Source organism: Schistocerca piceifrons, chromosome 11, assembly GCF_021461385.2.
Source record: "Schistocerca piceifrons isolate TAMUIC-IGC-003096 chromosome 11, iqSchPice1.1, whole genome shotgun sequence".
NCBI classification, from domain to species: Eukaryota; Metazoa; Arthropoda; class Insecta; order Orthoptera; family Acrididae; genus Schistocerca; species Schistocerca piceifrons.
In genome coordinates this window covers 166,145,246-166,160,543 of record NC_060148.1, presented here as the reverse complement: position 1 = coordinate 166,160,543, position 15,298 = coordinate 166,145,246, and the positions used below count along the sequence as shown (strand labels likewise).

The window sequence follows — 15,298 nt, the reverse complement described above, 5'->3', positions numbered from 1 at the left end:
AAAGGGATTACATAATGTGTACACATGGAAACAGAGGAATACCACATTTCTTAAACAGAGGTTCAAGAGATTCTCTAGGCTTATACTGAAACAAGATTGTAATAGCTCTTCTTGCAGTTTAAATGTGCTATTAGATATTTCAGTGTTTACCCAGAAGGTGACCCCATATCTAAGATGAGAATGAAAGTAGGTATGATACGCATTCATTACTGTTTTCTCACTACAGCATGATTTTAATGAGCAAAGAAGGTAACATGTTTTGCTCAGTTCTGAATTGAGATATTCAATATGCTTATTCCATCTGACGTTGCTCTGCAGCCAAAGTGTTGAGAATTTGGTTTCAGTACTGTTACTAACTGGTTCGTCATTGATAGAGACGAATGGGATAAACATATCCTTGACAAGAACATTGTGGAATTTTAGTGCAATGGCATTTTTGCTGTTTATTACAAGCTGATTATTCTGTGCCCAGCTGCTAAGTTGTTTCATGACTGCATTTACTGACTGCATTTACTGACTGCTGTAGCTGTTCATTGCTGTCTCCTTTTAGTAGTATTGCGGTGTCATCTGCAAATATGATTGTTTTATGTGCTTCAACATTTAAGTTTAGATCATTTATGTACAGAAGGAACAGAAAGGGCCCCATTGCTGCTCCTTGGGGTACACCACATTTAATTTGTTTCTAGTTAGATAAGTGTTCAGATACAGTTTTTAGTCCAATATTTGTGTGCTTGATGCACACTGTCTGCTTACGATTATTAAGGAAGGAACTGATCCATTTGTCGGACAGACCTAGAATACTGTATCTTTCAAGCTTTGATAGCAAAATTTTATGAGCCACCATGTCAAAAGATTTTGACAAGTCAGTGAATACTCCTATTGATTCCTGTTTTTTGTCCATCAGGTTTAGGACGGAATTGATGCACTCGTAAATTGCAGTTGTCGTTGACTTCTTATTTCAGAATCTGTGTTGTTGATTACATAGGATACTGTTCTTATTTACAAGTTTCATAAGTTTGTCATACATAACTCCTCTAATACTTTAGAGATGCAGGAGGAAATTGTGGTAGGTCTGTAGTTATTTACATTATCTTTATCGTCTTTTTTATATACAGGAATAATTTTTGATGTTTTCGATAAATCAGGGGAAGTGCTTGCCTGAAGTGAGCAGTCACATAAATGTGTGAGTATTTCAATTAGGTTTGATGCACTCTTCTTTAATATTGTTGCAGGTATGCAGTCAGTGCCTGCAGAGTTGGAATTTTTTAGTCCTTTTATTGCTTTATCTACTTCATCTTGTGAGCCAAAACTGATGTACAGTGATCCTCTACATGCACTTATATACAGCAGTTTTGTTGCTGAGAATGTAGGGTATGCAATTTTCAGAGGTGGTAGTATGGACCAAAACAAGGTTAAAAATGTCCAATAAACGTGGGCTCTAAAAAGGATATCTTAAGAGCTATGGGAACTTGTTCATTTTCATTACTGTCAAAGACATCTCCTGTATTGAACAAGTGCTCATGGCTCTTAAGGTATGCATTTTAGGGCCCATGTTTACTGGACTTTTTTAACCTTGTTTTGGTCCATACTATCACCTCTGAAAGTTCCTACCTACAATCTTAGCAACAACAGTAGTAGTACATGTATTCTCCACTGTCAGAGGTGTCATAACGGTTTTCAGTTACAACTTTCAACTCATTTGTTTCCAGCACAGGGACCCTTACCTCAAATTGATACATTTATCCTTCTCCATCATCCTTGAAAGTCTGTAACATCATTGTAGAACCACCCTGTGTACACACAAATTTACAGGCACAAGCACCTATTATTTTGACGCTCTGTAGTGTCGTCGGATGAACTTTCCAGAAGTGGGTTCCTATGTAGGACTTGGTAGATGAAGTCCTCGATAAAGTCCTCTTTACAGCCTCTAGGGGCTTGTGGAAAGGATTTTAAAACAACCTGAATATAGGACCAAAAATTTGTTTACATGGGTGTAAATGACAAGAAATAAATTACGTTTATTCTTGTTAGATTATGAATAAAGAAACTTAGTTCAGTTAACAATAAACAGAGTTTCATAGGATTATGTAAAATTGCATCAGAATAGCACAAACTTAGTGTAAAATGTTAACATTTAGCTAAATACAACTGTTCCTTTTTTTAAACTGTTACTTCTCTATGACACTTGGAGGGAGAGGGACCAAATAACATTAATCCGAATTCTACCGTTTCTTCTGTATTAATATCCTCAGTGGGATCTCTTCTCCCTTCCTCCAAGATTCATTACCCGTGTCACAGTCATTAACGCCAATAATAAGGATATCAGTTGCAACGTCAGAGTACGGGTGGTCTTTGCAGAGTATATAAAGGGTGAAACACTTCTTGCTGTTTTTTCCCGCAGGAACAATCTCCACGGCACACCAAGCCACGTGTGCAGTAAATTGTCTTGCAGGTGCTGCTTCTTTAGTTGGTGGGACTAGGCAAGAGGCCAAACTTTGAAGCCTTCCGATCCCATTGCAGTGAATCTAGTGGGTCAGTTTTTCGAAACTTCCACCTGCAAGCACATTCTCAGAGAGTGCTGTCGAGCAGTTGCTCGTGTAGGAGGCGAAGAGGTGAGGTCGAATGTTGTCTTCAACAGTTATTTATTAGAAGATTTGATAACGAAGTACGTTAGTCAGTGACTTTGTTTCATTTTCAAAGTACAGTGCATTGCTATGAACTTCTTCCCCGTATCGTAAGTCTCGTCGGCAGTAGCACGGGAATTGCTGAGTATCTCTGCTGCTTTCTGTAGGTTGTTTTTTGTCTCCAGTGCCTCGAGGAGTATGTTTTCCTTTGCCAAAAAATGATGAAGCCGGAACGCAGCCTATAAATGTGTGTAAGAACAGACTGCCATCTTCCTATACTCGAGACAACTTGAAATTTATGGGGCAGTAGATTATGTCGCCTTGTCTGTCTTTGTATGACAGCAGTAGAAAAATGTTGGGGACTATTTGGATGAAGAGGTCAGAATTGCAAAAAGGTCAGTGTCTTTCAAACTACTACACAGTGCCGAGCAATGTCGAGTTCAGAAGCTGCTCGCTTCATATTGAAGTGCGTACCCTTAAGTTGTGCAGTCAGCAAAGAAATCGGGTGCTGTTTTTTTTTGACAGAAACAAATCTTTTGCCACCGTTACTAATGGTGTTTCATTAAACACGAAAGTTGGTGCAGTTCTTTGGGTGGCTTTGCGCAGCCACTCAGCTGATTTCGCGCTGTTGTCAGTTGTGACATCAGGGTATCCGCTGAACACGGTTGTGACCTTTCTGCCATACCAAAGTATGTAAGCTAAGTATTTTGTAACTGTTGAAGGAAATAGTTATTTTGCCTCCTTTGCTACTCTATGCAACAGAAACTATGCCATCTTGAAGTCAGTTGGATCTTTAAAGGCATCAAACAACTTATATAATACAGCTTTCAGTGTTTTCCACGTGCCTATGTAACCAGAGAATGAGTGTGTTGAAAAGTAGGCCTACCTGCAGACAAACAAATTACTGTACTTGGCATATTGTGTCTCCCACATGGCTTCTGTTAACAGTTTGTGAAACTGTCTTATTGAGCTTTTCTTACCAAGAGTAAAAAATATCCTCTACCATACCTTTATAGCAGTAACTGTAGCATAAATAGCTAATTTTTACATCTCGCAACCTGTTAGTACGTAATTTTTCCAGCTGACCTTCACAACTTTCATTTCGATGATCAGAATTACTGCACCACCACAGAGAAATGGTTCCATCTCTTCCATGCTTAGCTTCTATGTCAACAGCACAAGCAGATGAATTACGTAGGCCTACTTTTTATCTAAAATTTGTCACAACTGTAGGACTACTTCAAGAAACTTGCATTATTAACCTATGACTTCCTTTAAAATGTTCCTACATCCTGAAAGTAGTGTAAATGCTTCAACACAAAATCAGACACAACATCAAAATTAAGAGAAAAGTGTCACATATAGGACATGGGGGTAAAAGCAATTAACTGAAAACAAAAATGAACTGCCAGTTTTTTTTAGCACACAGTAAAATTTATCACAGCTTTAAACTTTTTTTGCTTACAGATGGTGTGTTTTCAATCTCTGACATACTTGTAAATCAAAAATGGTACACATTTTCATAACATATATTTCTCAGGAAAGTAGGCTTTACAAAATGTTGTCCCTTCTAGAAATCTAAACAGTGAATGGAATTTATCTTCCAATTTTTCCTGTTGCCCATATTTATGTAAAAATGCATACAATTGTCTGTCAATGTTAGTTAAAAATGCTTTAGGCTGTCACTTGCATACAGTAATTGTTTGTTTAAGGTACCAAATTCCCTGAAACTTGCAACTGTATGATACTCTGTGAGTGTTGGCGAAAGCAGAGTCGTCTCACAGTCATCAGAGTCGGTTCCAGGTTTTTAACTCGTGTTTTGCAGTATGTAACCAGCTACATATGCAAGTGCTTCTCTGGCATTCCTTACATCAGCCTCTTCACCACCGCCACCACTGCCACCGCCACCACCATCAGCAAGGACACTATACAAAACATTTTTGTCAGCTATGCAATAGTCTTTAGTGGAGTCAAGAAAGCTCTCATTACGTGATACCAGAAATTGCCTTAAATCGCTTAATGGCATACATCCTTACAGTCACCTAATGAATTTGTAGGTAGGGGCATGTTGTTGATTTTAACTGTTTTCAGTGTTGCTTTGAACTGAAAGCTGGGTGGGTAGGTGTTTGAGACACCATGTTGCCTCGCACAACAAAAAACATTTTCCAGTGGATCTCAATTGAAGGCTGTCATGCTTAAAAAATTGAAGCCAATTTTTTAAAAACTGTTTCAAATGAATATCAGTAATCTTGTTTTAATTTGCCATCCACTTACAAAACTGAACATTGTTGTCTTGTCTCTCCTTGTTCCTAGCTTCAGCACTTTTCAACTTTTCAGTTCCAGGGCACACTTGGAAGACTTGCCATCTTGTGGATAACAATGGAAGCTGTTTAGTGAATTGCATAGGCAGTCTATCTTTTCAACAAATTCTGCGGTATATATTGCCTCTGCAGGTAAAATATTAAATGTTCCATAGGTCTCAATAACGGCAGCAACTGTGTGACTAAGCTGGGCTGCAACCACTTCGTAAAAAAAAAAAAAAAAAAAAAAAAAAAAAAAAAAAAAAAAAAAAAAAAAAAAAAAAACCTTAAAGTCAAAATGACTCCTCTGCAATTTTGGCAAAGTCTTCAACATCATCTGCTGATCCAGGAGAAAAGTCCTCTGAATAAATTCATAAATGGCCTCTTTTTTTAAAAACCCAAATTGTATTTTATTTCGTAGTAGACCATTCCTCTTTAGTAAGTGTGAATGACATAAATCACAGCGGTAGCTTCATCACTAACTAATTTCGCTCTGTAGAGTTCCTTATGTGCTCTCTGGTCAGTTGTAGCCTGGTACCAGACTGTACGAACTATCTTTAGCCATATTTCTTGCAGTTGCCTTATAAAATAGGTAATGAGAACTGTAGTAGTCCTCGAAACTGAGTTCTGAGTGATGTAATATGCTATAACCTGCTTCCAACTTTCATGTATGCCCCTGACTAGGAGTAACAATGCATGTCTCTCCAAAGACATTTCAGCAAACAGCAAAGCACAACATTTGACACTGTTGCAAATTGCATTTATTACATTCATCACTGCAGGATTCAGTCGTGGGCTCGAAAGGTACAATAGACAACAGATGCCTCACAGACGGTAGGCAACGATGAACTGACAGGCGAGGGCTTCTCTCGTATCAGGACAGAGCAGATACCTCATCCACATTGCTGGTCAATGGGTGGTCCTTAACTGGCTGTTTGCAAAAACTCTGGCTACATAATTTAATTTTTTTTGTGAAAGAGAAAATATTGCTACCATACAAATTATTGAGTGTTTTAGTTCATTTTTTCCAAGATGTAGCTTTGTTTTAAGTTTTTCTAGCCCTGTTAAAATATTTCTATGAATCTTGTACATTTTTGATTTTCTGGGACATAAGTCTGCTTTTGAAACTTCCATTACTCAAAACTCCACTTTTCTCATTAAAAGATGTTTCAGCTAAGCATGCATACTGACCATCTGTAGGTTCATTTTGAGAGGGAACAAAAAATTTACACAGTGTATCATCAGAGAGTTACACGGCTCAGCGCAACTAGTGCTCGGTAATTTACTAACACTGGTTTCATCCGATCCACTTCTGGTATTAGCAGCTCCATAATGAACACTCGTCAAATGTTTTGGAAACTAGCACCTGTTTAGCACATGCTTAATTTTTATTCATAAAATCTTCTTCAAAGAAATGGTCCTCACAAACAAAAGCGGTATGACAGTCCACATCAAGTGACAGCTTGCAAACACTTTCCTGCAGCAGAAGCGACTCTTGAGATTTTGTGGGGAAACCTGTAGGAATGCTGGTTGTTAATATCCAGATGAAAAGCATGGGAATTCATAGGAGTATTTCAGTTCATGAAATATTCTGAAAAATAGTTCAATATATTCACTGTAACAACTGTTAATCACACATCAATCTTATTTAAATAAACAAAAACAAAACCACACAGCTTAATTCATGATAAAAAAATTATACATTTCATTTATAAATAATTAAAATACTGTAAATCAGATATCTTAAATCAGTATTAATTGTAGACTCTTTTTGAGCGGTAAATCTTACAGAATTTTAAGTGTACGGTCCTATTATAACCAGGATGTAACAAAATATAATTTGCATATGCAGATATGAAATGAGAAAGACTATAAAAAGAAACCAAACTGCAGATTGCAGTACAGAATGACACAGTTGGATCCCATCGGACAGCTTGTCGGATATTCGTGTGGGCTCCAATTGGACAGTTAGATAGCTTCACGACTCTTATAGCGGCTCTAGTGATCTGGAGATGAACTTCTCGGCACGTTGCCAGATTTTCTGTATAGCCTTCACTCCTGTGGCGGCTCTGGACTAAGTGTGTCCTCTAGTGCCACAAAGGAGTTGCCAGTGGCGGCAATTCTGCCCTGTCGCACTCGGAGCCACTTCACTAAGGGACTCTGTGCGGACGCCGCTTAGTCGCAGCTCCGACATTGTCGTCCTTTCTATTGTACGAGCTGGACTCCGTTTCTTGCTACATAATTTGTAATGAGTCTCCGTACGTTAGGAAAAATAAGCTTAAAGTAAATTTGTTACATTAATTGTTCGTTAATCGTTTCTTCTCCTGTCCAGTTTTCCTACGATGACTGTTGCCACACCACTATGTAGCCCACCTCTCTTTACCGTCGTATACGAAGATGTACCTGACACGGACCATATTTCCAGTTTTGCTGGGCAGAATACACGTCCACATTGACCAGTCCACGTGAAAGGATTACCTGTTTTACACAACCAATGTGTGGTGTCTGCTGGAGCTCCCTGGAACTTTCGGTAGTACGATACTGTCCCTAAGGAGGACTGTAACTGCTTCACAGCTGTCGGCCCGGTCAGCACGGCTGTCGATTATATCTGTTTGTCGGTCGGTCAAATTCGTGCAGCAGAGTTAATGTGGCCCGAGTATTCGATTTGTGGTTTGAAAAAACTGCACTTCTCTAAGTTGCTCTTGAACCCACTTTCCTGCAGGACCTGAAACACAGTCTCACATTCGTTAAATGTCCTTCCGGCGTGTGTCCGGTTGTGACAATGTCGCACTTGCACATCCTGATCTGGCTGCTCCAAAAAATGCCGGAAGATCACAGGTGCGGTGCACTGGTGGTGCCAAACCCCAGTCTGAAATTTAGAGAGGCCTCGGGGAATATTTACCACTAGAACTTTCTGACAGGGCTGGTGTGAGGGAAGCCAGATTGTTTTGTCCTTAATTGTAAGGTCGATAGAAAGCTTAGCCTTTCTTCAATCTTGTTAACATCCGTGGGTCTGCTTTGCTGGGAAGAGGGGCTTTGCTCTGCAGGCAGAGGCTGTACACCCCTCTCAGTTGCAAGCGTGTTAAAAGTTCTACCGAGCTGAGCAGTCGTCCTGACAGCGTTTCTTAAAACAGTTGGGGCACGACAGTAGTGGTCCCCAATTTTTCGACTTCAATTGGAAAGTTGGCCTGCTGTGCAGTGTTTTTGCAACCTGCCGTTGCTGGCGAGATCAAATTACGACCATTTCATCATCTCTGAGCCACATGTCATTGGTGACTGCTGCTGCGTCTGCCTGTGTTTCTAAGTGCTCGGATCTTGTGCCTCTCTCAGCTTCCTTTGCTGTGCCATCACCTGCGCAATGCTCACTTGAACAGTATGGTCGTATGACTGAGTTGAATCCATTATTAAACAGTGCCACTTTCTGTGTTAGGACTGAAAGAACACAGAATCAATTACTGACATTATTTATTATTCACACCACAAATATATAAACCAAATTCGCATGCTTAAGTCCATTCTGATAAACAGTGTCCAGGTAGTCTGATGAAGTGTAGACAGTGAATGACGGAATATGCCAGAGCGCTAGTCTATAATCCGCAGTGCGGTCCTAGCTGTCGATCGTCAACGTCGGTAGCAACATAGCACAGCACAGCGAAGCGAGATGAACTGACTGTAGGGCGGGCGCATTCATTTAAGTAATGCCACTCTCAGTAACTGTGCCTTCGCGATCGTGGCGGTGGCCAAATGCGAGAATCGCTTACGGATCACTACGGTTCGCCCTCTATCGGCCGTATTCGAGTCGGTCTGCGTGGCCAGCAGCGATTCCTCGTATGCTGTGCCTAGTGATGTCGTCGTCGATCTCTGTGGTGGATTGCCCGAAGTAGTTGTAGCCGGCCACGGGGCTATCACTGCTCGGACTGTCTCCCTTCTTCGTATCTGGCCGCGATGTGAAGTGGCAGTCACTACAGAGAGTTGCTTTGAGAGATTGACGTTTGAGGTGTTTACTTCTCATAACATAGATATAGAAAATTGCAAAATTTTGAGTGCCGTGTGGTCTCCTCGTGACAATAAAACACGGCAGGCCCCAGAGTCGGCAAGAGCACAGTGCCTGCAAGTTAACTGGTTAATTATTAAAATAAAGGACACTAATTCGAATCTCGGGCAGCATAGAGACGGAATGGCAGGTTTCCCTGGGAGTGAGAGTGCAGATGTGAAGCGAGTGGTTTCCGCAATTTATCGAGCTGAAATTCCTAGTCTCTGTCGAGCGAGTCATCTGGCGATCGTATTTCCGCGGGTTCCTCGAGCACCGAATCCCGATAGGGTGCGGCTGTGACCAGTATCTCGACTTTCCCGTAATCTTTGGAGGCACAGTGTTGAGCCACAGCAGACTCGCCAGGCTGTGGAAGGTGAGTGTATCCCAACTGTTTGATGCACTCGTTTCACCTCAGCCCTCTCGGAGGAATTACTGTTCCACACCTTTGCTGCCTGGCATTCCGACACTCGCCTTCTGTGGATTTGCTGCCTCGGCAGTTGCTACATTTTATCCTTAGACGCATAAAATTATATGGGTATTGGACACTCTTGTGCCAGTTGCCTTATCTCTGGTGTACACACGTCTACAACAAACTGTATCGCTGTGACAGGTGATTTTAATTCGGTCACTGACTTGTCTGAAGACAGTTGTACGATTATCCTCCCAAGTATTGAAACAAGATTTATTACTGTCCCAGTTGCCCACCCGAAATACGATGAAGTATGTATCTGCCGGAAGAACTTCAAGAACCATAAGAAAATGTGTGCTTTATTGAATTAAGATAATTCATTCCCTTCAATAAATTTGAGTTTACTTTATTATCCATTTGTTGTCTACATCAACTACCGGTCATTGGTAGCAAATCATAAGAAATGCTCAACACTTGTAGTGTGGGAGCTGTGAATCACTGCGTGCATGGGCGTATGCACTCCCCCCTCCCCAAACCCCCTCCCCCCCCCCACCCCCCCCCCCCCCCCCGCCCACCCCACCCCCCCCCCCCCACACACACACACACACACACACACACACACAAACACAAAATTCCTAATACAACAACCAGATGCGCATTGTTCTTCATAACATTTCAAACAGCTGTACCCCACAGTGCAGCAGTACTTTCTCAGTTTGAGGCCCTAACGACAGCTCAATTTTTTATTTTTATTTTTTTATGTCGAAGTGTCCCCATAACTTAGCTGTCTGCTCGAACGGTGTTCCGGCAGATCGTTCATCCCGGATGAGAACTTGGTGTTCTGTCCCGAGAAGCTGATGACAGCGGTGCTGGCCCACGCGCACTACCTGCCCGACAGCTGGCGCGGCCAGGCGCACACGGCGCGCGTCCGCGACGAGTTTGCCCAGCTCTTCCAGTACAAGGCGGTGAGTAGTGGACTAGCACTAGAACAGTAGTAGTAGTAGTAGTAGTAGAGTAGTAGTAGTAATTTTTTTCACAACAAAATATTGGGTGTGTTGTGCTATTACAGTTTAAGAATCTTCAAACAATGTAATTGTGGACTTATGTATCAGGTTTTGTTTATCTGCCAGTCATTCACCTTATTACGTCACCTGTCCACCAGAATTAGTTTTTACTGAACCACAGACTTTAGGTGTGTGCTTACTTAAGTTTAGCCAGATTCTTTGGAAACACTCACAGAGTATCATACATTTGCAAAACTGGAACAATGATTACGATGTTCATACAGTGGTTTTTGAATGGCACTGTGATGGAGAAACAGATTTCTACCAACAAGGATTTGAGCATACGTTGTTTATGAAGATGTGCTATGTTAAAAATAGTGTCACATGGGAAGTTCAATAGTTATGAAATACCATTTACTTTTGAACTTATATCTACAAGTGAGCTCATTCTTAGCTTTTGAGCATATTTTATGATAAACTTCAACTGTTTGGCAGTCAGTATTGACATTTCTCTGAATAAAATTTAAAAAAAATCTTGATTCCCCCCCTCGCAGAAGGGGGGGGGGGGGGGAATGGTTTATGTGGGAAATGTGGAATTTGGTGTTAAAAATGCAGATAATTGTGTAACTGTGGGGAAAACATATTTAATGTAGACAAAATACAATTCAGTGATTGCTCTTAATTTAACCACTTAAAAGAATTACTTACAAGTAACAAAAAATAATTTGATTTGGTAACACGTCTAAGTTTACAACTTGAAACGATGTTCTTTATGTAGTCAAGATGATTCATTTTACATTCATCTATTTGTTGAAGTCGCAAATGTAATGATCTTTCCCAGCTCCTGCACACTCGAGGTGAACCCGCGTCTTACCAAATATTCCATATTGCCCGATGTGCCATTTAGACTTCACAGCATAATAGCAAAAGTTACTTGGTCTGCCATAACAACATGTCACTTACTTTTTGCAGTCCCTTTAAATAAATACAAATGAACATACATAAAGACAATGTGGAGTGTTGTCGTAGATGCGTAAACTTGCCTAGTGTGTTGTCAGTGTCACACCACTATTTAGAGTAAGATTCCCTGTGCCTGTTACTATTCTGTGAAACATACATTATGTCAGCGTTTATCCAGCTCAGGTGGAGGAAGTGGCTGCTGAAGTTCTGGGTTTGAATCCAGATACGGCACACAGTTTCATCCACTGGGAAGTTCTGCAATGGTGCAGACTCTATCACAGAAAGAAAAGGCAGAGAGATCAATTATGAAAGAATAATTCCAACATTATATTACCAAAGGATCAGTAACATTTTCAGTCTTATTTTATCCTCGTGTTTCTGTCTCAGTTGCGTCGACAGTTTGGATTAATGGTGACTGGTTTCGAATGTGTTTCATTATTGAACCGATACCCGAGTCGGCCTGAAATGATTAATGAAATAACAAATGTACATTTTGGACTATTTACAAAATTCAAATTTGAACATTCTTGTGTCCTTAATTTAAGTACCTACTGTACTGTACTGTTCCTAACTGTAGACATTTCACTTACATTGGGTTTCAAGTTGAACAGTTGTGAAGAGCTTGAAACATACAAATGTTACTTCATTAATAATTTCACATCCAGTCAGGTAATGGTTTGATAATGAGTGGACATGTGAGAAACTGGTTACCATTATTCCAAATTGTTGGTCGAACTGAGACAAAAAAAATTAAGGAAACTAAAAATCAATGAGAAAAAAGGGGAAAAAATGGAAAAGTTGAAGTATCAGTCTGCCTCATGCCCTAGGTATACGTACTGGAGGAACTGGCTTCGCCGCTGGTGACGCCGTTCGTCATCATCTTCCTGCTGCGGAGGCACGCACTCGACATCGTCGACTTCCTGCGCAACTTCACCGTCGAGGTGGTTGGCGTCGGCGATGTCTGCTCGTTTGCCCAGATGGACGTCCGCCGGCACGGCAGTCCCGCCTGGCAGGCCGGCGCCCCCGACCCGGACGTCGGCGTGACCCCGGCTCGTGACCCCTACGCCCAGGTCGGTGCCACACGTGCGCAGTTCGGTCTCGGAGTGTAAGGAGCTCGTGCACGAGTGACAGATTGCTGGCAGCGATCTGTCGCCCACATTCGGTCTCTCACTTATGGTCCACTGGACACGATTAGAGGTTGATTCCTTCTCAATGAAAAGGAATGTCAAAACGTTGCAATGTGTGTCTCGCTGATGAAACAGTGAGGGCTGATAAATTACCACATGCTGTGAGAATGTGCAGAAGTCTTTTGGGAATTTAGGTAACAGAATGTCCCCCCTCTGTACCTCGTAAGTGTTGGTGGATGAGAGGCACGGCAGTTCAGATATACTTAATTTACTCTACACATATTATCGTAAAACTTAATTTGTGTATTGTCGTAAAACTAATGTTATTAGATAAAGCTAATTTAGGAGTATACCATTTATAAGGCTGTTGATGAGTGTTGCTACTGAAGTGTTATGGCAAGTGCCACAATCCAATATCTGAGAAACTTCACTCGGTGGCAGAGGAGTCAAAATAAGCACAAACCTTTCAGCTTATTTGTATATACTTGTTGAGAAAATGACCATGAAGATTTTGCGACAGAAATTAGATGCCTTTTAGCACATGACATTATGGGTCCAACTGGTAGCCTAGTGGCTAGCGACTCGACCTCTCACTTCCGCAACCAGTGTTTGAAATCTGATTATTTATTTATTTGTTTGTTTATTTATTTATTTTATTTTTGTCATATATCTAACTGTGTCATATATCTACCTGTGTCTACATGTATGTTTCTTATAAAGTTTGGGGATCCAGGTGTGTTATAGTAATTGTAAAATTACGATTAGGTTTCACAATGTGTGTGTGTTATTTTCAAGGGGGGGGGGGGGGGGGTGTATGTCTTTCTTAATTCACATATTCTTATATGAATTATTAATTCTAAATATTTTATTTTTATGTTTATTCTTCAAGAAGTTTGTATACATCCCCGTGGATGATACTGACCGCAGAAACATGGGAAACAGAAATTCTTAGCATCAAAGTATCATGCAATGGCAGGTTTACCACAGCAACATTTCTCGTATGAGCCTTACTCAGAAAAGAAAATTTGGTAAAATTGCCAAAGGTTCCACTTGTCAGCAATAATTTTGCGGCATTCCATGCATAACAGTTCACTTTTCTGAAAACTGGTGCTTGCAGTTGAGTATGAATTGAGTCACGCTACAGGAATTTCACCAAAAACAATTTCAAATAATTTTTCCATTCTTTTTTTTCTTATTTTAATGTGTTCACCACCCATACAATTAAAAGTCTTATAAGGAAAACATTATTCCGAAAACATTTGTGTACTAAAATGATTGTGAGTGCACTTGTGGAATATAAGGCTGTGTAGTGGAAACAGCAAAGCTATAGATGTGTGAAGGACCGCGTCTAACAGAAATTGAAGCCAGGATGGTTACGGGAACGTAGTATATATTGGAGGGAGAGCTCCCACCTGCAAAGTTCAGAAAAGCTGCTGTTGTAGGAAGTATGCAGGTTGCACAGGCTGCGAAGCAGTCATTGAAGTGAAGAAAGTTTTGTTTGGCAGCATGCTCAGAAACTGGACGGTCCAGCTGTTTCTCGGGCACAGTCTCTCTCAGTGGCCATTAGTGTGGACAGACAGCTCATCGGTTGTCGGGCCCACGTGTGGTTGCACCTTAGCTCGTAGATCACGTTATTGCTTTCACAGGCAGCCCTGCCCTTGGTGAGACAGGTGATGCCTGTGACCAGAGTAGAGTAGGTGGTGGCGGGAGGATGTATGGGACAGGTCTTGCATCTAGGTCTACTACAGGGATACGAGCCGTGAGGCACGGGGTTGAGAGCAGGCGTTGTGTACGGAGGGAAGAAGATATTGTGTACGTTCGATGGGTAGCGGAATACCACTGTGGGAGGGTTGGGGAGGATACTGAGTAATAAATTCCTCCTTTCAGGGCACTATTGTAGTTAAAACCCTGTCAGAGAATGTGATTTAGTTGCTCTGGTCTTGGGTGGTACTGAGTGATGAGGGGAATGCTCCTCTGTGGCCAGACAGTGTGACTTTGGGAGGTGGTTGACGACTGTAGAGGTAAGGCACAGGAGGTCTGTTTCTGTACAAGCTTTGGAAGGTAATTACTGTGTGTGGAGGCCTCAGTCAGACCCTCGGTATATTTTGAGACGGGCTGCTTGTTACTACAGATGGGACAGACACAGGTGGCTAGGCTGTATGGAAGGGACTCCTCAGTGCGGAATAAGTGGCGGCAGTTGAAGTGGAGGTTTTACTGGTGGTGGTAGGTTTGATACGGATGGAGGTACTGATGTAGGCATCTTGGAGGTCAGATGTTGAGGTTCTGGAGGGATGTGGATTGCGTGTCCTCAGCCTCGATCCAGATTATGAAGGTGTCATCAGTGAACCAGATGAGGGGTTTGAGAGTCTGTGTGATTAGGAAGGATTCCCCTAGATGGCCCAAGAATAGGTTGATGTTGGATGGTGGCATACGGGTGCCCATTACCATATGTGGGATTTGTTTCTAGATAATGCCTTCAAAGGATAAGTAATTCTGGGTGAGAATATAGTTGGTTGTGGCGACTGGGAAGGAGGTTGTCGGTTTGGAATTCATTGGGGAAGGTAGTGTTAATAGTGGCAAGGCCACAGGCATTATGGATGTTAGTGTAAAGGGAGGTGGCACCAATAATAGTGAGCAGGGCACTGTGTGGTAAAGGAACAGGAAATCGTAATCTTTTATATAGGAGAGTAGGTTGTGGGTGATAGTCCGAAGGTGTCAGCCTACGAGAGCAGAGATTCTCCCAGTGGGGGTGCACTTATCAGTTACAATGGGGCATCCTGTGTGGTCGGATGTATGGACCTCAGAAAGCGTGTCGACGGTACGAGTGCGGGGAGTGGTAGA

General features: G+C 41.6%; 1 protein-coding gene across 2 annotated transcripts in view; it reads left to right on the top strand.

The window, feature by feature from the left end:
- Window positions 1–15,298, top strand: part of LOC124720029 (autophagy-related protein 9A-like) — a 151,559-nt gene that overhangs the window by 95,486 nt on the left and 40,775 nt on the right. For both annotated transcript variants that reach the window (XM_047245278.1, XM_047245279.1), the window contains exons 10-11: window positions 10,178–10,331; window positions 12,158–12,400. In XM_047245278.1, coding sequence (XP_047101234.1) covers window positions 10,178–10,331; window positions 12,158–12,400 — 397 coding nt within the window. The remainder of the gene's footprint in view (window positions 1–10,177; window positions 10,332–12,157; window positions 12,401–15,298) is intronic.